A 25,137-nucleotide genomic window follows, 5' to 3' on the forward strand; every position below is an offset into this window, starting at 1 on the left:
GGTGGTGAAAGGGGTTAAGCACAGCACTGTGAAACTATCCTCAGTGACTGCAGCACGAGTTTGATCCATGGCCAGTCTGGGAGCTACCCACATGGCACAGCAGACCCCTCCTGTCTTGCCCATTGGTCCCCCAGCAGTGTATTCTGTTCCCTGCTCTGTCTCTGGTGAATCCTCTTACGCCCTGCACTCTGGCCTACACCTCAGTCTCGTATGCATAAATAAATAAATCTTTTAAAACAAGCATCTACCTTTTGATTTCCACATCATCCAAATGCTATGAACAGTTCATGTAAGGGGTTGGCTTGAGGTCTAGCAGTTAAATTTTAACTTCCTGATTGATATTTTTCTGAAAAAAAAAAAAAAAACGTGTAATTGCAGAAAGGATAATTGAAAAGAACACTGCATTGTACCAAGATGTCTGTGAAATGGACTTCAGCTCTTCTGCTATTTCAGCTGAGTTGTTACTTTAGTTCTGGGAGTTGTGGAAAGGTGCTGGTGTGGCCCTCGGAGTATAGTCATTGGATGAATATGAAGACAATCTTGGATGAACTTGTTGAAAGAGGTCACGAAGTGGTTGTTCTGACCCCTTCAAATTCCATTTTTTTGGATCTCAGCAAACCATATGCCATTAAATTTGAGATTTTTCCTGTAACTTGGAAAAAAGAGGATTTTGAGCATTATATCATGCAGCTTCTTAATAAATTGACATATGATACAGAAAATGACAGTCTTTGGATATATTTTCAAAAAATACAAGAATTCTTTCAGAAATGTTTTGATATAGCTGAAATTCAAGGTAAAGGTATATTTTTAAACAAGACTCTATTGGCAAAACTCCAAGAACCAAGATTTGATCTCCTTCTTGCTGATGCTATGGCATTTGGTGGTGACCTGCTGGCAGAGATGCTTAAAATACCTTTTGTGCACATTATCCGCTTCATGCCTGGAGATTTGTTTTCAAGGTATGGTGGACAACTTCCACTCCCACCATCCTATGTACCTGCTGTTTTCTCAAAATTGAGTGATCAAATGACTTTCATGGAGAGAGTGGAAAATATGATATATGTGCTCTACTTTGACTTTCAGTTTGAAAGAGTCACTGAAAAGTGGACTCAGTTTTATAGTGAAGTCCTGGGTAAGTAATGTTATTGGTTGGTAGGGTGATATCTTAATTTTCCTTGTCTGTTGGAAGGTGAAATTGTGAAAATATAAAGTAAAAATTTTTTACAAGTGAAGTGATGAAATGGTAACATAAAATGAGCTCTCAATCTCACAACTATTATGGAAAGGCTAATTTGCATCATTGCATAGAACTCTGTGATCCATTATCAGTAAGGACAATGCACAGTGTAACAAATCACAAAGGAAAAACTGAGGATCTCTTGAGGCAGTTACATATCCAGTCTAGATTATTTGCTTGCAATAGTCTTTCTTTTAAACAAGAATTTTGTTAATTCAATATGGTCTAATACTTTGCCGAAGGTTATTTTGCCCTTGTACACAAAAATTTTAGATACAGAGCATTATCAAGTAGAGATTTGCCTTATAAACTCTGCCACTGAACATGTACTGACTCCCCAATTATCAACATTCTCTACCACAGGCATATATTTGTAAAAGTTGAACTATATTCACACTCACTATTATCCAAAGCCCATAATTTATGTTCAAATTCATTCTTAGTGTTATATACTGTATGTGTTTTGAAAATACATAATGACACTTATTCAACATTATTATGCAGTATAATTTTATTGCCCTAAAAAGTATCTGTGCTGTCCCAGAAATTCTCTGTGCTAAATTCATCCAACATGATTAATTTACTATTCTTATTTTCTATCTTTCAAGGTAGAAAGATATTTTCATTAACTAGCTTGTTCTAAGTAGATTGTAAATTGGAATATTACCTATTTCTAGCAAGACTGTCTCTTGGAGCATTAAAGAAATTTTTTCCACTTGTTTATCCTCAGTTTCCTTATTTAAAATTTAGATCATTTTATAACATTTCCTGAAAGATTTTTTTTCCAATAGAGAGATAGTGGCTCTATCCCAGACTTATCGAATTATAACCAAAGTTTCTGAATCTTACACTAAGTACTTACAAATCATCTTGCCAAGGTCTCAGATGTTGTTGATGAATAGAAATATTAGTCTATATTTTTGAGATTTATATCTCCCAATAGAGACAACATACAAAACTAAACTAAAACAAATCTTTAAAATCTGACTGCAGAATTGAGCCTACTAGGAGAAAAGTGAGATTGTAGCAAAGCTGGGAGGAGGCCAAAGGAAGTGTGGTGAGGAACTATGGGTACTTTGGTGTTGGACCTGGTGTGTTAACATACACCTGAAGAGGTGTGAACCTGTGCTCCTAAATCATATAAGGTGTTGTAGTCCAGTACTTCCTCAATACATAAGACAAAACTTGAAGGAGGAAAGAAGGAAGGAGGGAAAATAGGAGGAAGAAAGGAACAAAGGAAGAAAATAGTGATCTAGTAAAGAGAACAAAACCACCAAACTTGGATATTATTCCACTCAGAAGTTCTCATAGCATTATAAAGGCAGGGCTAATCTTAAATGATCGGAAGTGATCTTAGGGGTTCTTACCTGACAATGCATGCAGGATGCTAGTTCTCCAAAAGCCCACTCTCCTGATTCCTCTGCTTCCTCTACCCGATTTGACTCCTCTTCCTGCCTTGTGCCCATTCTCTCCATCCTCCTCTGCAACCTCTTCCTAGCTATGTTCTCCCAGAGGGGCACTCTAAACCCAAAATATAAATTATCATTGCCCAGTGACAGCAGTACGTATGTGGTTATACTTTTTCTACTTTTACAAGTAGACTCACTTTAGCATCTTCCGTTACTTTGAGGCTGCAATAGCAAAGTTGGCAAGAAGAAAACAATTTTATTAAAATATTTTACAGAGGACAACAATAAAGAAATTAAATAAAAATACAGGAGTAAAGGAGATTTTCAGTTAAAAAATTAAACTGTACTTGTTGCATTCTTACTCCTGGCTTTGAAAAACCAATAATTATTAATTTAAAACTGTCAGTTTCCAAAATTCCAATTTTCTAGAGTTTTTGTCATTTTTAAAAAGGTCTAGCCTTGAACACAGATGTACAGATTCTTGAAGTAAATGAATTTGTTATGAAGAAAATTAGGCAAATTGGAAAATATTATTAATGTATACATTTCTGGGGAAGAATAAGTGCTAACTGAGGGAGAATATAAGGAGATTAACTTATAACAACTCTGCCTAGCCCAAGGGTCCAATCTTTATAAAGACTCAAGAATGGGACTCTGGGGTGACACAGAAGAAGAGACAAGCACCAGAAAAAAGGGGTGTCCCCACAAATGTTAAAAAATGGTATATTTCTCTTTTTGTAATATTAAACTGTTTTTAATTGAGATAAAATTCTTTTAAAATCTATCATTTTAAACTGTACAGTCTAGTGGCATTTAGCACATATGAAATAGTGTGTAACCACTACTGCTTCATAATTTCTTTTTTTTTTCATATGGAGAAAAATTTTTTTTTATTTTCACTAGGTTCTAACAAGCTATATGCCACAGCAGTATCGTTAGTACCCACTAACACTGTCACCACTATAGTTTACAGATATGTTAAATTAACTTTATGGTTGTTGCAAATATCTTGAAATATAATTTTTTTTCATCACTTCTTTTAAAATATGTTTACTGAATCTGTCACTGCATTTTGATATAGTCTTGTTTATAATAAGAATATGTAAATATACTACATATCTTTTTTTTTTTTTACTGGTTACTACTTTATTTTATATATATGCATTTCTTACATCATTTTTCATTTTTGCACAATGTATGCATTTTCATCTTAGTTATATTCCCCATACAATTGCACCCCCCTTATTTTGACACCAATCCCTCCTATCCCCTGCCCCTGTAGTGTGTCTCTGGTTTATAGTTGCCTGTTTATTTTGATTTTTTCTTAATTATAGTTATTCTTTTCCCTAGTCCCTAATTTAGGTTTTCTAAACTCCTGCTATGAGTAGACCATCCAGTATTTTTCTTTTTCTTTCTGGCTTATTTGGCTGCACATGATCTCTTCCAGATCCATCCATGTTGCTGCAAATTGCATGAGTTTATCTTTTTTGATTGCTGAGTGATATCCCATTGTGTATATATACCATATCTTCTTGATCCAGTCAACTATTTTGGGGCATCTGGGTTGTTTTCCAAAGCTTAGCTATTGTAAATAGTGCTGCTATAAACATAGGGGTGGAGGTGCTCTTTGGAATTGATGTTTCTGTGTCCTTTGGGTAAATACCTAGGAGTGGAATTGCTGGATCATATGGAAGCTCTATGTTTAGTAGGTCCAGAAATCTCCACACAGCTCTCCATCGTGGTTGGACCAGTTTGCACTCCCACCAACAGTGCAGGAGAGTTCCTTTTTCTCCACACCCTCGCCAACATTTGTTGTTGCTAGTAGTATAGTTTGAAATCTGGGAGAGTGAAGCCTCCATTCCCTTCTTTTTTTTTTTTTCAGGAGGGTTTTGGCTATTCGGGGTTTTGCGTGGCTCCATATGAATTTCATCAATATTTGTTCTATTTCTTTGAAGAATGACACTGAAATTTTTATTGGAATAGCATGAATCTGTAGATTGCTTTTAGTAGGATGGCCATTTTGATAATGTTAATTCTTCCAATCCATGAGCAGGGTATGTCTTTCCCTTTCTTTGTGTCTTCTTCTATTTCTTTTAACAGTGTTTCATAATTTTATTTGTATAGGTCTTTTACTTCTTTTGTTAGGTTCATTCCCTAGTATTTATTTTTTTTGTTTCAATAATCAAAGGTGGTTTTCTTGATTTCTTCTTCTTCAGATTTATTGTTTGTGTATAGGAAGGCTAATGATTTTTGTGTGTTGATTTTGTATCCTGCCACTTTACTAAACTGATTGTTTAGTTGAATTAGTTTTTCTGTGGCATTTTTGGGGTTCTCTATGTATGTTATCATATCATGTGTGAATAGTGATAGTTTGACTTCTTCCTTCACCATTTGGATTCCTTGTATATCTTTCTCTTGTCTTATTGCTCTGGCTAGGAATTCCAGTGTTATATTGAAAAGCAGTGGTGAGAGTGGACATCCTTGTCTTATTCCAGATCTTAATGGAAATGCTTTCAGCTTTTCACCATTGAGAATGATATTGGCTATGGGTTTGCCTTCATGATGTTGCGGTATGTTCCTTGTATCCCGAGAATTTCAAGGGCCTTTATCATAAACGGGTGTTGTACTTTGTTGAAAGCTTTCTCAACATCTATTGATATTATCAGATGGTTTTTATATTTCTTTTTGTTGATGTGTTGGATTACATTGATTAATTTTCAGATGTTGAACCATCCTTGTGTCCCTGGAATGAATCCTACTTGGTCGTGGTGAATTATCTTATGGATACATTGTTGGATTCTGATAGCTAAAATTTTATTTAGGATTTTTGCACCTGTGTTCATTAGCGTTATTGGCCTGTAGTTTTCTTTTTTTGTGTTGTCCTTCTTTGGTTTTGGTATTAGTGTAATGTTGGCTTCATAGACGTGTTTGGTATTATGCCTTCCTTTGTATGTTGTCTGTTTCTTCCCTCTTGCCATCTTCATTATTTTTTCCTTGTCTTGGATTCTTGGGAGCTTTACTATTATGTGTCTTGCTGTATTTTTCCTTTCATCAGGAAGATTGGTGTTCTTCTTGCTTCTTGTATGTCTATTTCAGCTCCTTCTTCATGTTTGGGAGGTTCTCTTCTATTATTTCCTTGAATATTTTCTCTGTTCCTATGTCTCTCTCCTCTCTTCTGGGATTTCTATAACTCTTATGTTTCCTTTCCTTGTGGAGTCAGAAAATTCCCAAAGTCTTTCTTCAGTCTTTTTTGTTCGTGCTTCTCTTTCCTTTTCTGTTTAGTTCTTTTTATTTCTGTGTCTTCGAGAGTGCTTATTTATTCTTCCATTTCATCTATTCTGTTATCACTGCTTTTCCCAGAGTTCTTTAGCTCTTCCATTAATCCTTTGTACTTCTGCCTTTCCTTCACTTCCCTCTTTAGGGACTCAATTTCATTCTTCTGATTGTTGTTTTCCTTAATGACTTCTGTCAGTTTTTTAATCACGGCACTTTTAAATTCTCTTTCTGAAAGGCTCAGAAGTTCTTCCAAGTCACTATTGTTAAATCTGGTGGGTGGTTTTCTTTTTGTGGTGTGTCTATTTCCTGAGGAGTTGCTAGGTTGCATGTAGTTTTTCTTCTCCCTGCTGGTTGTTTTCTAATTTGTCCTATGAATTGGGACATTGTGTCGCTGGTACTGGCCTGCATCTTTTTGGTGTGCTCTTTCTGGGATTTCAGAAACTGGTGGTCCAATTGAGTCAAATACTGTTATGCCAGAAGTCCAGTGAGGCAGTGTTACTATGTTAATGGTCACTGTCACAGAATATCTCCTCCTTCTGTGTTTGTTCAATTCCAAAGGTGTGTCCTAAAGTCCCACAGACTGCCCTGGAGGTGGGGTAACTGGATTGCACTCTGGACTCCAACTCCCTGCCAGAGGGGACATGCCTATGGTGGCTTTCAGCTCACCTCTGGCTGCTGGGGTAACCCTCTCCCATTTCCATGCAGCCTTGGTTGAAGCAAAGGTCCCTATTCTAAAACGGTCAGTTGGACGCACACTTTCCTGCACTGTGGTCTGCCATGGCCGGCCTTGGATGTCCGCTCTGCCTCGTAGCTCAGACTGCTGGCCAGACAGGGCCTGGCATGGGGCTGCTTTTCAGCTTACCTCTGGCTATGTGGGGAGCCTTCTCCCGTTTTCAAGCAGTCTTTATTGAAGCAAAAGTCCCTATTCTAAAATGGTGAGTCTGCTTCCTAATTTCAAAAAATTTTATCAATCCAGAAAACCTCTACCATTTCCCCCTCTGCCATCTTCTTCCTCACTCAATAGATACATGATTCTGGAGTAGGTATATTAAAAAATACAATTAAAAGACACACAATGAGTCAAATCACATCTTTTTTCAAATTTAAGGAAATATTTCAACCTAGTATTTATTATTAATATTCATACTAAATATTATAATGATCTTAACATGAAGCAAATGCAGGTGTATATATAAAGAATCTAGTCATTCTCTAAAAAAATCTGTTTTCCTAAGACTAATTATAATAAAGTAAAAATCAAAATCAAGAAGCAACTATAAACTGGAGACACACTGCGGGCGGCAGGGAGGAAGAAGGGAGTAGGGTGGGAATTGTATGGGGACTATAACTTAGATGAAAATGCATACATTGTACAAGAATGAAAAATGATGTAAAAAATATATAAGATAAAATAAAATCAGAAACTAATGAAAAAATAAGAATAAACATCTCTCTCAATTAAACCACTATGATTTTGTCTTTCAAAAAAATCTGTTTTCTTGAATAATCTATTATCAAAGGAATATTTTTCTAAGTGGCAGGAGTTAGACTGAGTACTTGAATGTAAATGAATTTTAATTGTTTAATGACTTATGTTTAATGACTGCTTGTGACTATGAATGTAGTGATTTGATACTAGAGATGAAAATCTCTATAGCTTTATCCCTATATATAATAGATATAACATTTATAGGTATACACCATATGTTTGTATATTTGTACTATCAAACCACAGACAGTTTTAAACATCTTTGACTATATCATTCCAAACTCCTTTCAGAAAATTGTTTTTCTGGGCCTCCTGGGTGACACAAGGGATTGAATGTCAGCACTATGAGGCTATCTGCAGCCACTGCAGCAGGATTTCGATCCCTGGCCAGGGAGCTACCCACATGGCTCAGTATACTTCTCCTGTCTCCCACTGCTTCCCTCAGCAGTATATTTCAATCTGCCTGTTCTGTTCCCCACTCTGTCTCTGGTGAATCCTCTCATGCCCTGCACCTCTGGCCTGTACCGCAGTTCTTGTATGCATAAATAAATAAATCTTAAAAAGGAAAATTATTTTTCACATTCAAATATTGAAAATAGTCACATCAAAATATTCTCATTTCCTCAATCATTTGTTTCTTTTCTCCCTTCAGGAAGACCTACTACAATATATGAGATAATAGGGAAAGCTGAAATATGGCTTGTTCGAAACTATTGGGATTTTGAGTATCCTCGCCCACTCTTACCAAATTTTGAGTTTATTGGAGGACTCCACTGCAAACCTGCCAAACCCCTACCTAAGGTAACCTACTCCTGTTTCTTTCATTTGCTTTGAGGCTCTTCAACAATAAAAAAATTCTAGCTTAAAAGGAAAGCATAACCACACACCCCATTTGTACAAAACCTTGGTTCAGTACAATTGCAGATCATGGTTCCCCATATCAGAGCAGACTGACAAATGAGCACAGAGAAAATGTGCAGTACTAAAAATAAAGACCATAAATTCTACATATAGAATAAATACCAAACGAGCTCTGCTACTTATACCTGAAAACACACCATAGTATAAATCTGAAAAGAATTCTGTTAGCATATAGGATGATATTGCTTGTAAAGGAGATAGTTTAAATTTGTATCAGATGTGTATAAATATAATTTTAAAATAAGTACCCTTCACTGAATTATTTTACCATCTCCAAAGACATCCTGTTTGCCTACCTTCTAATTGGCAGGAAATAAAACACTTATATTAAAGGATTAACTGTATTGTTTTGATTGCAAAATTTAACTGTGTTGGGCAACTCTCACAAGGTCTAGAGTATGAGGCAAAATTTCTATTCAGTCTCATCCTACTTCTTCAACTTTATTGAGTTATGTTTGACATATAAAATTGCAAGATATTTAAAATTTGCATCATTGTGAATTTGTATACATACACATTGTGAAGAAATTGCCTTATGTTATTTGGTACACACGCTATATCACATAATGATGGTTTGTTTTCCTTAAGGACACAAATTCTAATTGCAGCAAATTTCAAATATGAAATACAGTTCTAGAGACTATATATAGTGAATTACATATGATATCCTCCTATCTTACTCAGATTTACATAAAGGGTTGTAATCTTAAAGCAATCTTTCCCAATTTCCTCCATCCCTAGCTCCCAGCACCCACATTTCTACTTACTTTCTTTGAGTTTTACCTATTTTTAAATTATACAGGTGAATTATACTATGCTGTATTTCTAGCTATCTTATTTCACTTAACATAATGTTCACGAATCCCATTCATAGTGTCATCATCAGCACACTTTTCTTTCTTTCTCATGACTAAGTAATATTCCACTGTATAAATATATCACACAGTCTCCATCCATTCATTTCTTGTCAGACAGGATGTTTCCATATCTTGGTTATTATAAATAACGCTGCGATAAATGTTGGATATAAATCTTTTTTTATAGTTTTCAGATATATACCCAGAGGTGGGATTGTTGCATTATCTGGTAGTTCTATTTATATTTTAAAGCTATCATACAGTTTTCCATATGCCTGTAAAAAGTTATAGTCCCATCAACAAGCACAAAGTAATCCTTTGTTCCACACTGTCTCCAAACTTTGTCTTCTTCCTTTTTTTATGATAGTCTAAGAGGTGCGAGGTGGTATATCATTGTGGCTTTGATTTGCATTTTCATGATAATTATCAAGTGACCTTGAACCCCTTTACAAATACCTGTTGGTCATTTGTTTGCCTTCTTTGGAAAATGTCCATTCAGTCCCTTGGCCAGATTTTATTTTTTGTCAGATTAATTAGTATTTTGCTAAGGAGTTATGAACTTTTTATGTATTGGTTAGTAACACTTAAATTTGCAGTTACTTTTTCTCACTCCATAGGCTGTCATTTAATTTTGTCATTGATCTAACTGTATAAAAGTGTTCCTGTAGTTTTCATGTCTTATCCAAAAATCATTGCCAAGACTAATACCAAGGGCTTTTTTTCCTCCCTGACTTTTTATTATTACTGTATAAATGTGCAACATATTTTATGTTAATTTTGTATCCTAAAACTCAACTGAGGTTATTAACTCTAAGAGTATTTTAGTGGAATCCTTATGTTTTCCATATATATTATTTTGTAGCTAGAATTAGAAAAAATTTTCTCCAACCTCTTTCCTTCACTTCTGTTTCCTTCCTTTCCCATCCATTCTATTCCTTTTCCTTTCCCCCCTCCCCCTCCCCCTCCCCCTCTCCCTCCCCCTCTACCTCCCCCTCCCCCTCCTTTCCTCTCCGCCTATATTATATATTTTTTATATATTTTTCTTTTTATTTATTTATTTATTTATTTATACAAGCATTGGGTACACTCAGAAGCACGGGGGGGGGTGAGAGAATTCACCAGAGCCAGAGCGGGGAGCAGAGCAGGCAGAAGGACCAAAGTACACTGCTGAGGGGAGCAGCGGGCAGCAGGAGAGGTCTGCGCAGCATGTGGGACCCTCCTCCGGTGGTGGCCAGGGAGCAGACGCGGATCTAACCGGCGCTGCAGAGGCTGCGGGCAGCTTAGCAACCCAGCGCTCAACCGCTGCGCCACCGGGGAGGCCCCTATTATATATTTTTCTTGCCTAAATAATCTGACTGACTATGGATTCATGAAGTGTGTTGAATAAAAACGGAATAATGGATATCCTTATCCAAGATCTTAGAGTCATAATTCTTAGCTTTCCAACACTGAGCATTATGTTAATGGGAATTTGTCATATGCAGTCTTCATTACATCAAAGCCATCTCTGCCCAGGTAATTGAAGGTTTTCATCATGAATATATTAGCTTAAATAAAATGAGACAAATAAAAAATAAGTGTGCTCATTAAAGACTCAAACCTCAGGCCTCAAGTCCAGGAACAGCCTGTGATAGCTCTTGCAAAACTATGCGAGCTTTGATCTTTTCAATGAGCAATTTATACAGTTTTCAGGAGAAACATTCAAGGATCTGGTCAGGTGTCCACTTCAGGTATCTATTAGATGCTGTCTATATATTGAAAAGAACAAGCAGTGCTGTTAAAATTTGCTTTGTCTATTTAAAGCTATATCTTCTGCGATTAGGGTGTTTTATTTGCCAAGAGATTATTTGCTGGATAGAGAATGGATAGTGATTTTCTTTTTGTCATTGTTCTACTTATCTAAATGTTATCACTGTGGGCATAAGGTCTTTTATTTTAAAAGATTTATTTTTTTATACAAGAACTGGGGTACAGGCCAGATATGCGAGAAGGTGAGAGGATTCACCAGAGACAGAGCGGGGAACAGAACAGGCAGACTGACTGAAACATCCTGCTGAGGGGAGCAGTGGGCAGGCAGGAGAGGTCTCCCATGTCATGTGGGCATCTTCCTGGCCCGCCGGGATCAAACCGACGCTGCAGAGGCTGCAGACAGCATCACAGCCCTGATCTCAACCCGCTACACCACCAAGGAGGCCCCAAGCATGAGGTCTTTTTACAACGATGTCAAGAGAATGAGATGAAACAGTCCAATTTAGTGACTAATCTAATACACAGAGCGTGGATCACTCTGCTACTTAGAAGACATCTACTACAACATGATTAAGAAAGCTATGGCTAGTGAGCTAAAGAGACACAACATTGAACACAGATAAATTTAAATGTTGCTATAGGTACTGGAATGGCACATATAACCTAGATACACCATGTGAGTCATAGGAAATTTTAGTGAACATCACATTTTATCTAAAATTGTCAGAAAAGGACCTCCCCCGGTGGTGCAGCGGTTGAGCACAGGGTTGTGAAGCTGCCCCCAGCCTCTGCAGTGCCGGTTTGATCCCCGCCGTTGGCCAGGATCCCACATGGAGCACAGACCTCTCCCGAGGCACCTGCTGCTCTTCTCAGCAGTGTCTTTAGTCAGTCTGCCTGTTCTGTTCCCCTCTGTGGCTCTGGTGAATTCTCTCACCCTCTGGCGCTTATGACTGTACCCAGTGCTTGTATAAATAAATAAATAAATAAATAAATAAACAAATAAATAAATAAATAAATAATAAAATATAAAATAAAATTGTCAGAATAGAATCACAGTTATGAGAATTCTGTGGGCAATGTATAGTCTGCGTTGACAAAATTTGGAAAAAATGTATCCTTTGCACATTAATCTGTTCAAAAAGAACTTCAAAAAGTATCTTATAATAATTTATTAGAAAATATATTTCATTTTGGAAGGTTTGTCATCTTGAACCGAGAAAAGAAGAAATAATATTTAAAACAGCAGGTACAACAATTTCAAAAAAGATACAAGTATGCATGTTAACAAGATATCTCGGAGTTTCTGACCCCTCTGTATATCATTAATTTGGTGAGACTACATTTAACAGTAAGGAATTGCTCCAGTCCTGCAAGTAATTAAACTTACTTTTTTAATTGGAAAGGATTAAGCTACAATCAGAATTGGTCTCAAACAATTTCAGGCAAACAGACTTTGCTGATGATTTATACAGTTGGCAGTCACTTACTCAGGAGGGTGTTCAGATCTCTGTCGAAGAAAGTCCTGGAATACTCCTGCCACTTTGATGAATATGCTCCCTGGAAATAGTAGACAGTGAGTATCCTTCACAGCTACTCTCACACAGCAGAAACTAATGGAACACCAATTTTACAATATGAATTAGGGGTAAAAGGTGTTTTACACTTAAGGAAGCCCAGAAATACGGTTACCTCGAAAATAACAATACTAAATGAGGCTCTTCAGACTATTTCAAGGAAATGGCAAATCATTATAGCAGACTCCTGAATATCAGCAATTCTTAATAAACTATTATCAAAAAAAATAGGAAGTGTCTGGAAACATCTGACAGAATTGAAAGTAAGGATTAAAGGCATAGAGACAAAGACAAACTCTTTCCACATGACTAACTTTATCTTATTGTTGTTACTCAGGAAAATAAAATATGGATGACTAACCTAAAATAGGATAAAGAGTTAAAAATGAGTAAGATCCTCCTGTGTGTTCTCCTCCTAGATATTTCTGAAATCATAAATGAAGAGTTTGGAATACATGGTCAAAGAGCGCCTCCTCTTCACACTGTGCTCTGGTTCTGCTTCATTTCTGGCTATATGATGAAATTAGATTAGAACTTCTCATAAAATTAAAAGTATGATTGACCTATATCCCAGCAATTCTACTTATACACCAATATAAATTAACATAGGGAATTTGATGATATTTGCACACACACCTTCACTGAAACCATACTCAAGAACAAAAAGGTGGAAGCAAGAACGTTCATCTATGGATGAATCAATAAATACAATGGATATAGATACACTATTGAATGCTATTCATCATTAAAATAGAGGAAATTCCAACTGGCTGAAATGCAAAAATTATGAGGGCTTGCTAACTGAGTTGGGCCACTCACAAAAGGACAAGTATTGTATGGTTCCATTTTTAAAAGGTGTCTAAAATAGCCAAATAAATAGAATCTGCAAGTAGAATGATAGCTGGTAGCAGACTAGTGAAGAGGTAAGTGGAGAATTAATGTTTAATGGTTATAGAAATCCAGTATTGCAAGATGAAACATTTCTGAATATTGGTTGCAACACAAAGGGAATTTACTTAACACCACTGAACTATAGTCTTAGAAGTGATTAAGACAGTAAAAGTTAGGTTATACGAATTTTACCACAGGTGCTAATGTAATCATTCCTGGTAAAAGTTGAACTCTATAGTTGTTCATTGTTTTAATAGTGTTTGCAATGCTGTTTCTCCTTTTTGATGAACAAATTCTTTCTTCACAGGAAATGGAAGAGTTTGCACAGAGCTCTGGAGAAAATGGTATTGTTGTGTTTTCTCTGGGCTCAATGGTCAGTAACATGCCAGAAGAGAGAGCCAATGTGATTGCATCGGCCCTGGCCCAGATTCCACAAAAGGTTAGATAAAGTCACTTCATGTGGACAGAGCCTCCATGTGTGGGCATTTTGTAAAGGCCTTGATTACAGAAATTTTTTGTAGGATATGTAAACAATCATATAGTTCTATTTTATTTCTTGGACATCACTTCAAACAAAATATACATGGCAGGTACTAAAATGTACAGTGGACTTTTTTGAGTGACAATAATTTGGCATTAACATTGTGATCAAAATAAAATATATTTAAGTGGCGACAGTTCAAGTTTACATTATAAAGGTATTGTGGGAAGATACAGAAATAACCATATACTGCATTGTCGTCTGCTGTTTTTTATTGGAATTCAGAGCTCAAGTACACAATGTAAATGTTATCAGCAAGGAGTTACATTTTAATAATGAAGGCAGAAATTGATAAAGCATGAAGGTAATTATGCAGTGGAGGATTGTGGGGAAGTCAAGCTTTTGAAATGGGTCCATTCAGATTGCTGTTACCATGCTCTTCAGAGAAGTAATGACTAAGGTCTCAGTTTAGTCAGTGGTCTCTAGGTTTGGTAGTGCATTGTTAACATGTTAAAAGTTGCTTTAAAAAATTGGCATCAGCTTGCACTTCCACCAGCAGTGCAGGAGAGTTCCTTTTTCTCCACATCCTCATCAACATTTGTTGTTGCTAGTTTTTTTAATATGTGCCATTCTCACTGGTGTGAGATGGTATCTCATGGTAGTTTTGATTTGCATTTCCCTGATTGCAAGTGATGTTGAACATTTTTTCATATGCCTGTTGGCCATTAGTATTTCCTCTTTGGAGTAATATCCTGGGTTCATGCAGTGCTTAATAACCAGTAATCAAAAAGTAGCTAAATGTACTTACTAAGCAGAAATTAATTATATTATAGTAAATTATCTCTAAACAAAATTATTATTTCTCTTGAGTGCAGAATTACATTGCCTAACCTTTATATAAACTAAATGATGCACATTTTTATTAATGTAACCTTTGGAGCAAATTGAATTAAATAAACTCCCTATTGTGACACTTAAAAAGGAATCAATAGGTTAATGGTACATTGGAATTTTGAGAGTAACTATAATAAATCAGAAAGTAAATTCAAAGTTCCTACTAATTGCTCACATATTTAAACTATATTATATACATCTAAAGTATCTTAATTTTTATAATTATTAATAATATTATTTGTCATTTCCCTATATGTGAAGGGAATCATTGGATTCATACTTGCACGAATATAAAAATTGGTTCACAAACGTGGGTCTATCACACCAGTGTTTTAACATTTATCAGTTTTAACATCTAATGTCGTGCGTATGAATGGTGTTAAATTTGATAATCTCTGAAAGTCTTTAGAATCAAACACATTATTACTTTGAAAACTCACTATTGGAGTAAGATATATTCTTTGCCCTAACAGGTTCTATGGAAATTTGATGGCAAGAAGCCAGATACCTTAGGGACAAACACTCGGTTGTATAAATGGCTCCCCCAAAATGACCTCCTTGGTAAGATACTGGAAAACAAACTCTGAAGTAAGAGTAAGTTCAACCATTTTGATAATAGTTCAGAAGGAAACAAATTCATGGAACATTTATTATTGAGAATATCATATTTACCTTTCTTGTATTTTTTCCAGTCATATGGCAGAAAAGATCATGTATAAAAGTTGTCAATTTAATATAATAGTCACATTCCTTATGACTAGAATCAAAGTGTCTTTATTTCAGGTGTAACACTTCTCTGGAGATATTTTTTTTAGTGATACTGTTTCTTTGCTTTCCTCCACCACCAGCTCTTATATCTTCTTGAATTTTTCTACTTCCCCCTACCTTTTAACTAACTCAGAAAAAAATCACTTATTTTATTGATATCGCCAGTTTTTATAGTATTTTACTTTCTTAAATTGTATGCTATATAGATCTCCAATTACTATCTTTGTCATTATGACTTGTTTTACTACATGTAATGCCCTTGAACTCTCCATTTTTCTGCATTCCAGTATTTCTTCTTTTCTTATAGCCGAGTAGTATTCTATAATGTGAATATACCACTTCTTCTTGAGCCAGTCTTTAATCAATAGTTAGTTTACCCCCATGTCCTAGCTATTGTAAATATTGCTGCAATAAACATTGTAGACAATATGCTTTTTGTATTAACGGTTTTGTATTCTTTATATAGACACCCTTATGTGAGTTTGTTGGGTCATGTAGTATTGTAATTTTTCATTTTTTAAGGTAATTCCAGATTGTTTTTCATCTGGCTGCACAGTTTACATTCCTGCCACTGTTAATTAGACTCATTTTCCTGCCCATCTTCTCCAACACTTCTTTGGGATATTTTTATGTGTATCATCCTCACATCTGTCAGATGATATCTCATATCTCACTTTTCTTCCATATTAAAAGTGATAATGAATACTTTGTTCATGTATGTTTAGCCTTATTGTATATCTTTCTTTGTGAATTGCTAGGCAGATCTGCTGCCTAGTTATTAATTGGTCCATTTGTTTTATTTCATTGTTGGATTTTTAAAAATATATTTTGGAATATAACCCCCCGTAAGTTATGTGACATGTAGTATCTACCCTAATGAGTCTTTTTAATCTATACTTTTTTCATTCACAACAAAAAATCTTTTTGATTTGAGGCAATCCCAATTGTCTATTTTTGCTTTTATTTTACTTGCCATAGGGGTCAAGTCTCCAAAAACATCTTTATGTAATTCATGTCATGGAACAAATCACCAATATTTACAACTATATCTGTAATCTATTGTGGAAGCCATTATATCTTGATCTTTAATGCATTTTTGGTGTTTAAAATAAGACAGTGATTCAACATTATTCATTTACATGTGACCTTAAGCTTTCCCAGCACCATTTATTTATTTTTTTATAAAACTTTTTTATTGACTTACATTGTTGTTTACTTTTGTACAGCATTTGTTTTCTCCCCTCATGTGTAGTCAACATCAATCTCCCACCACTACATCACCATGTACCAACACCATAGTCCCTTATATCCTAGTGATATTTTGAACCAGCTCCTCCCCCCTCCCTTGTTATATGCCTCAGATCCACTTTGCCTGCAGGTTGTGTCTCTCTTTTTTTTTGACTCTTTGTTCAGTTTCCCTATATTCCTCCTATAAGTGAAACCATGTGATATTTTTCTTTTTCCTCTGACTTATTTCACTGAGCATAACTTCTAGTTCTGGTCATGTTGCTGTGAGTGGCATAAGTTTATCTTTTTTGATTGACAAATAGTATTTCATTGTGTATATATACCTATATATACCAGATCTTCTTGATCTAGAAGATCTTTGGGCATTTAGGTTGTTGCCATATCCTAGCTATTGTATACAATGCTGTAGTAAAATAGGAGCACAAGTTTTCTTTCAATTTAATATTTTTGCGTTTTAATTTTCAAGTTTGGGAAATTCTCTTCAATCGTTTCTTTGAATAAGTTCTCAGTCCTTTGTCTCTTTCTTCATCTTCTGGGATTCCAATGACTCATATACCCTTTCCTCATGCTGTCAGATATCTAATAGTGTTTCTTCATCCTTTTCCCCTTGTATCTTCTTCCTTTTCTTTTTTGGTTCTTTTTATATCTGTATCTTCAAACACACTGATTCATTCTTCCATTTCATCTGTTCTGTTTTTTTTTGTGGCTTTTTCCAGAACTTTTTAATTCCTCCATTGATCTTTTAACATACTGCAATTCCTCTATTATCATATTTAAAGATTCATTCTCATTCTTTAGTTTTTTTATTGTGTTTTTCATTGCATTCTGTTCCTATTCAGCTTTTTTACTTTTTTAGTTAAGATAATTCTGAATACTTTATCTGCCAGGCTGAGATTCTTTCATGTTAGTGTCATTAGGTTCTGGCAGCTGATTTTCTTTCTGTGATGTATAGTTCACAGTACAGCTTGTTTGACTATTTACATCTTTCTTCTTTTTTAAAGATTTATTTTTATTTATTGATGCATACAAGAACTGAGTTACAAGCCAGCAGTGTGGAAAGTGAGATGATTCGCCAGAGACAGAGTGGGGAGCAGAGCAGGCAGTTCTACTGAAATATACTGCTGAGGGGAGCAGTGGTCAAGACAGGAGAAGTCTGCTGTGCCATGTGATTAAGTTCATGGTCAGGGATAGAACTCATGCTGCAGTGGCTGGCCATAATTTGATAGCAGTGAGACTTTAATCCCAGTGCCTCCAGGGAGACCCTATATCTTTCTTTCTCCCAGTTGTTTCCTTTCAGGTAGGCTCAATGTGTGACCCACTATGCACTTGCTCAGCACCATTTATTAAAGAGACTTTTCTTTCCCTATTGTATGCTTATGACGGCATATCATAAATTATGTATTGCTACATATGCAAATTGAATTCTGCACATTGGATTCTGTTTTATTAATATATTTACCCTTAGTTATGCCAACACTAGATTGTTTCTAGTAAGGTAGCAACAGCAAATTAATGAATTCATTGCAGTATTGGATTAAAATTAATATACGTAAGGCCTGCACTTATAAAGTACATAGCAGAAAACATTGATCATATATTTCATGCATCAATGATAAAGGTTTTTGTGAGAACCAATACCTATAGCAAGGGAAATAAAATAAAATTTTAAAAACCAATTGATATTACCCTAAATTAAAAATCTTTTAAATCGTGAAAGCAAAGATAAATAGATTAAAAAGACATGCTACTGAGTAGGAGAAAATATTTACCCATTAAATAGCTCAGAAAGGGTTAATTTCCAAGATATACCAAAAAACTCACTAACTCAAAATAGAAAAACAAAATACTTAATTAACAAATAGACAGCATATCTGAGCAAACAATTCACCCAGACAGATAAAGCAACCATAAAAAAAAGTTCATTATCACTTTTAATACTGAGGTGCAGGTTAACCACAATGACATATCATTTGATACTTGTGAGAAGGTAAAGGACCCCAACAACTAGTGGTGGAGAGGATATGGAGGAACAGGAGCCCTATTGACTGTTAGTAGGAATGTAGACTGGTGCAACCATTGTGGAAAGCAATCTGACTCTACCTTAAAACCAAAAAGTAAAAATACTGTTTGACCCAGCCATCACACTCTTGGACATCTATCCAAAGAACGTGAAACCATTAACTCAATAAATCATATGCTCAACAGTGTTTATTGCTTATTACCTACTAAATGTAGGTCTGGGAAACACCCTGAAGACAACTGACAGAAGATTGGATTTCAATGAGTGGTATATCCACACCATGGAATAGTAGTCAGACATAAGGAAAGATCAAATGCCAGCACTTACAGCAAAATGGAAGGAACTCTAAGGAATTATTTATAGAAAAACAAGTCAAAATAACAAAGACAAATATTGGCTTACTGAAGACACCACGGACAAGGCAAAATATTTTAAAAACTGGCAGACACTATGAACTAAATGAAGTTTCAAAAGTTATAAGGAATCAGAAAGTAGAGCGAGTAAAGGGATTTAAAGGTATGGTGATGGGGAAAAATAATCTTTAGTACTTCTTGCTTGAAATAAGAAAGTTATTAATAAATTTTATGTGAATAATAATCTGTTATCTAGAAAACAGTGCCACTTTAAGTGCTTTCTGTTGTTCTACTCTCATTTTATTCCTCAGAATTATATTTAATTTCTTGAAATCCATCCAATTTTAGGTCATCCCAAAACCAAGGCTTTTATAACCCATGGTGGCTCCAACGGCATCTATGAGGCGATCTACCATGGCGTCCCGATGGTGGGCATTCCCCTGTTTTTGGATCAACCTGATAACATTGCTCGTATGACACACAAGGGAGCAGCTGTTGCACTGGACTTACGAAAAATGACAAGCACAGATTTGCTGAATGCATTAAAGACTGTTATTAATGACCCCTCGTGAGTATCAAAATCTTTCTCAATAATGTGAGCAGATTATTTTCTCAACGGTATGAGCTTCTTCTTTCTTTTGATAATTATGTAACTATTAACATGTTTTAAACTATCAAATCTGTTTTCATTTTCAATCAGACATTAATTTCAATGTTTCATTTTGACCCTGCTTGGGAAATGGGTATCTCTTATAAAACATTGTTTTTATATGAGCAAAGGCAAAAACTATATAGGTAATTGAAGAAAGTATACTATTTATTTAAAAGTTTATAGAAACCACAGGGGAAAAAATGAAGAGTTTGAAGTTATATAAAATATTTAAGTCAGTGCCAAAAATTTCAGAAAGTATAAGCCTTTTGATCAAAAATTAATTTTTGTTATTATTTTAACAGATTTCATAAATAGGCAAATTATATATAATTCAATGTTTTACATATAAATCTCAAGTAAATATAGTATATTCAGTTATTAAACTATCAGTAAAATTCAAATATAGGACATTTTTATCCACCTAAAAGAATTCTTATATACTTTAGAAGTCAGTCTTCATTTCTCTCTTCTTATACTACCATTATTCTATTTTCTGGTCCTATGAATTGCCATAATCTGAATTTTTCATACAACAGAATCATTTCAATCAATTGGTAAAGTGCAACTGGTCTCTTTTTCCTGCCATAAAATACTTTAGTTTTACCTACATGGTAGTCTTGAATTTTTGAATAATATTCTATGGTACAACTATTTGCACACTTATTCATAAATATTTTTTTGTTTTTATATTAGGCTATTATGAAAATTGTTCTACATGTTTTTGTGTGAACATGTTTTCATTTCCTTTGAGTAGAATAGATATAGCATGTGATAATTTTATAAGGAACTTCCAAACTGATGCGAGAAGTTTACCATTTTACACCCCCACCATCTTGTTTGAGAGTTCTGCATAGAGTTGTCATTAGTTGGTATTACTTCACTTTCTCTTATTCACCTTAGTGAGTGAGAAAGTGGTCTTACATTGTGGTATTGATTTGTACCTCCCTTACTCCCATTATTTTTTTATTTTACTGATTTATTATTTTTTTATTTTACTGATTTATTTATTTATATATATTTTACATCATTGCTCATTAACAAGGTTTGCTTTCTTTTCTCAGATGTAAACCCCATAGAATTTCCACCACCAGTTCACCCATGCACCATCACCACAGTCCCTTGTGCTCTTCCCACCCTCATTTTGATCCATCTGTCTCCCCCTACCCTGCAGAATGTCTCTGATTTATAGCTGTGTGTTCATTTTTGTTTTGCTATGTTGTGTTTTTTATTGTTATTATTATTTCCCCTGATCTCTTATTTGGCTCCCCTATATTCCTACACTTGATCTTAGCCAAAAGGCCAAGAAGCAATCCCCCCTATATTCCTCTGACAAGGGAAACCATCCAATATTTTTTTCCTTCTGACTTATTTCACTGAGCATAATCCCTTCTAGCTCCATCCACACTGCTGCAAATGGCATTAGTTTATCTTTTTTGATTGCTGAAAAGTATTCCATTGTGATATATACCACAAGTTATTGAATGTCTTCTCATATTTAAGTAGGCTAAAGATATATCTTCTTTTGAAAAATGTCTATTCCAATACTTTGACAATTTATAAATTTTGTTGTCATCTTACTACTGGGCATAAAGTATTATTCATTATATTTATTATTATATTATAGAGACAAATATATTAAAAGATGTATGATTTACAAATAATCTCAATTCTGGTGAGTTGATTTTTTTTTTCCTTTCTGAATGTGTCCTTGAAAACATTAAAGATCTCGTATATGATAAGGATGATACTGTATTTTTCCATACCCCACAGGAAAATAATGTGCTAGATTTTGTTGTGCTTAGCATGGTGCCCATCAATTCAGTTTTCATTATTACCATATGGACTATATTGTGGAACATTTGAAAATGTATTAGCTACAATAAAATTGAATTGAAAAATACTTGGAGGGGGCAAGAGACGATATAAAAAGAAATATAAAGCACTTTAAAAAATAAAAAAGAAAATGTAGAATACAATTTTAAATGTAACTATGCCAGTGCTTGTGTTAAATCTAAAAGACCAAATTTTTAAAAACTATCATTGTCACACAGCAATTTAAAAAATTAGCTCTCTAATAGCTATAGACATGCTTATAAAGAAGTATACAAAAGCTTGTAGGCACTTAGGTAGTCAAATATCTATCTCAAAATAAGCATAGATACTGCATTTATATTATTATCAGACATACCAGAAGAACTACCAAAATAAAGATTAATATTTCATAATGATAAGTGGATCAATCCTTCAAAACAATGCAAATCATCACTGATAATATGTAATAATAAAACTTCAAAATAATGAAAACAAATGTAGGCCAAAAAAACAAAACGTACAAACCATAGGAATAAAAGGCAGTTTTAAAATATTTTCAATAAAATAAAAATTATGTCAGAAAATGGATTAGTATCTTACAGTTTTAAAAAAAATTATAAATATAACAAATTGTATGTAAAGTAACAATAGAGAATCTACTTTTTTAAAAGATTGAAACAGTTGCTGGAATTGATGATGTCCAAGGTAATAAGATAACTCAGAAAATTGGATACATATATATGTAAAGAGTATATTATGTAGCATTTCTGGATTTTGTTAGAAATCACTAAAAGGAATATATATATATATATATATATATATATATTTTGGAAATCAAGCCATGAAGTAACAAAGTAACGTAATCATACTTCTAACTTCTCAGCAATTTCCCTTCCTGATATGTGTTCAACAGAAATGTTTGTATAGATATATGTATTTGTGTGTATATATGTGTGTATTTATTTATATGTTAAGCTAAAGACATATATGAGATATTTATTAAAACATTGATAGTAATGTTTACAATACAAATGCCACTGATCATAAAATGAAAAAAAATTGTGTTACTATCATATGATAGAGAAAAAGGAATTAACCAACAATTGATATATAACAGATAAAAACAAATATGTACATATAATATGATTATAATACATAAATAGAAAACTAACTTAAAGTGTAAAAAGATAGGCCAGTAGTTGATTCAAGAAGGGAGCAGTGACTCAAGGATCCAGGAAGGGATTAGTGACACAAAAGTTATACTCACAGGTAGTGTGTGATATCCTAACTCAGTATCATGGTAATAGTTACATGGGTGTTTTGACTTCATAATATAATTTATAATAATTTTCTAAATTGGAGATTTGAGCTGCTCACTTAAGATATATGCATCCTTACTATGTATTCATCCTTAAATGCTTAGGATAGAAATTATAATGCCTTTTTAAATTGTAGGACACAAGTAGCAAAATAAACAAAAAAAAAAAAAAGAAAGAAAGGAATAGCAGTGCTCTCATGTTAAGGCCAGCAAAAGCATTTTTAATATGTAACAAGAAGCTGAGGACTCATTCAAAAGGTAGAGGCAAGCTTCCAGGTGTTACTAGAAGAGAGGTTTAGGTAAAAGAAGGGGAACCAAGTGCAAAGGAGCTACTGTAAGATGTATTAGGCAATTTCAGTGAACATCTAGAAAACCAACCTGTCTATGCCCGAGTGTACATGAAGCAAAGTAATAAAAGAAATCATTTGGTATGAACATGCAAAATACTGCAGTCCAAACTATCATAGTTGGTTTTAATGTGATGAGAATCAAATGGAAATGTTGAGGACAGTGTGTTTTAATATGAAGCTTATTTCAGGAATTGTTAGGACTACAGAATGGAAAATACAGAGTAGAAAAGAGAAGAGTGAAAGCAAATGAACCATTGAGTGATTTTACCCATAATATCATAAATCTATAAATGTTTTGTAAGCATCATTAAAAAAAAGTTAATATTTACAATCTATTTACAATTGCTATCTTCAATCATGCCATTTCTAGCCGAAAAAACTTAACATCACACCTTATACTCAATTTCACTTTTAAAATATTTGTCATTTAGAAAAATTCAATTAAAATGTCAAACACTGAATATCCAAATAAAATATAATATTTCATCTGAAAATCCATGACATTTTGAATTATATTCCTGACATTTTAAAAAACTTTCAGTAAATGATATGCTTAGGCAAATTAGCTTCCTTCCATTATCAATAAGTTTGATTTCTCCTTAGATACAAAGAAAATGCTATGAAATTATCAAGGATACATCACGATCGGCCAATGAAGCCTCTGGATCAAGCTGTCTTCTGGATCGAGTTTGTCATGCGTAATAAGGGAGCCAAGCACCTGCGGCCAGCCTCCCATCACCTCACCTGGGTCCAGTACCACTCATTGGATGTGATCGGGTTCCTGCTGGCCTGTGTGGCATCTGCTGTGTATATCACAGCAAAATGTTTTCTGTTCTGTTGGCGGAAAGTGATCAAAACCAGAAAGGACAAAAGAGAGTAGCTGGTCCTGAGTCCTGAGGCTGGTATGTCTCAGAGATGGGATTCCTTAAATTTGTTGCAGAAGAAGTTGTGGTATAAGGGTCCTTTTCTTCCATGACACTTGCTTCTTACAATTTCACTTCTCATCAAGACTTGTTTCCAAGAGATTTATTACCCAATTAAGAGTTACAGATATGCCATTCAAAAGAGAGAGTAACTGGGAAGTACAAAACAAAAATAAAGCTGTATTCATAGAAAATGAACGTTATTCTAATTCAAAAATTGAACAATTACTGGAACGATTAATTTTCAAGCATTGTTCTTAGACACGGGAACACAGATTCTATAGAAAATATCATTTTTTGTGTGAGAATAGAAAATTTAACTTAATTTGGTACAGAGAGTTGTAGTTTTGAATTTTGCTATAGAATCATTTAAATTGTTAGAATTGTGAAAAAGATTTACTTTTCAATTTATTTTTCAGGGACACCTAACACTGTTGGGCTTTTTCCTGACCTCAGTAATATTTTTTACCTCTATCTGTGCCAAGATATTAACTTTATCCTTTTTAAGTCCTTTCCCAATGTAATATATGTGGCCTTAGAAACAGCAACTGTTATTCACTTCTTGTCATAAAAATGAGCTACATATGGAAGATTTCAGATTCACTGGCTTATCTCTTTAACTCTCAATCATACAAATTGATCCATCTCTTTGCTTTCACTCTCATTTTCAGCAGCAATAAAGTGTGTGCTGTCTCAATTATAACTTGTAACAATACAGAATCTGTACTATAAGGAGGCTTACTGAGAGTTCATTATTTCCTTATGTTTGTGTATATATCAATGTGTGCTTCTGTGGAACCAAGTCACAGCTTCTCTCAGGTACTGAAAGATGTAGTAAGCAACTCAATGGCCTTGTTGAAGGAAGTTTGAGATAATTATTACTATCATGTTCAACCAGATAAGCATGTCTCT

The 25,137-nt window shown here is 34.4% G+C and overlaps 1 protein-coding gene across 1 annotated transcript; it reads left to right on the forward strand.

The window, feature by feature from the left end:
- Window positions 1–414: 414 nt before the first annotated feature.
- On the forward strand, window positions 415–24,182 carry LOC311171439 (UDP-glucuronosyltransferase 2B31-like; the record flags this gene model as incomplete). The annotated part of the gene is made up of 6 exons (XM_084234288.1): window positions 415–1,135; window positions 8,067–8,215; window positions 13,714–13,845; window positions 15,255–15,342; window positions 19,519–19,738; window positions 23,906–24,182. 6 exons carry the CDS (start codon window positions 415–417, stop codon window positions 24,180–24,182), a joined length of 1,587 nt encoding a protein of 528 aa, XP_084090414.1.
- Between the last annotated feature and the right edge of the window lie 955 nt (window positions 24,183–25,137).

This window comes from Talpa europaea, assembly GCF_964194135.1.
Source record: "Talpa europaea genome assembly, chromosome: 5".
Taxonomy (NCBI): domain Eukaryota; kingdom Metazoa; phylum Chordata; class Mammalia; order Eulipotyphla; family Talpidae; genus Talpa; species Talpa europaea.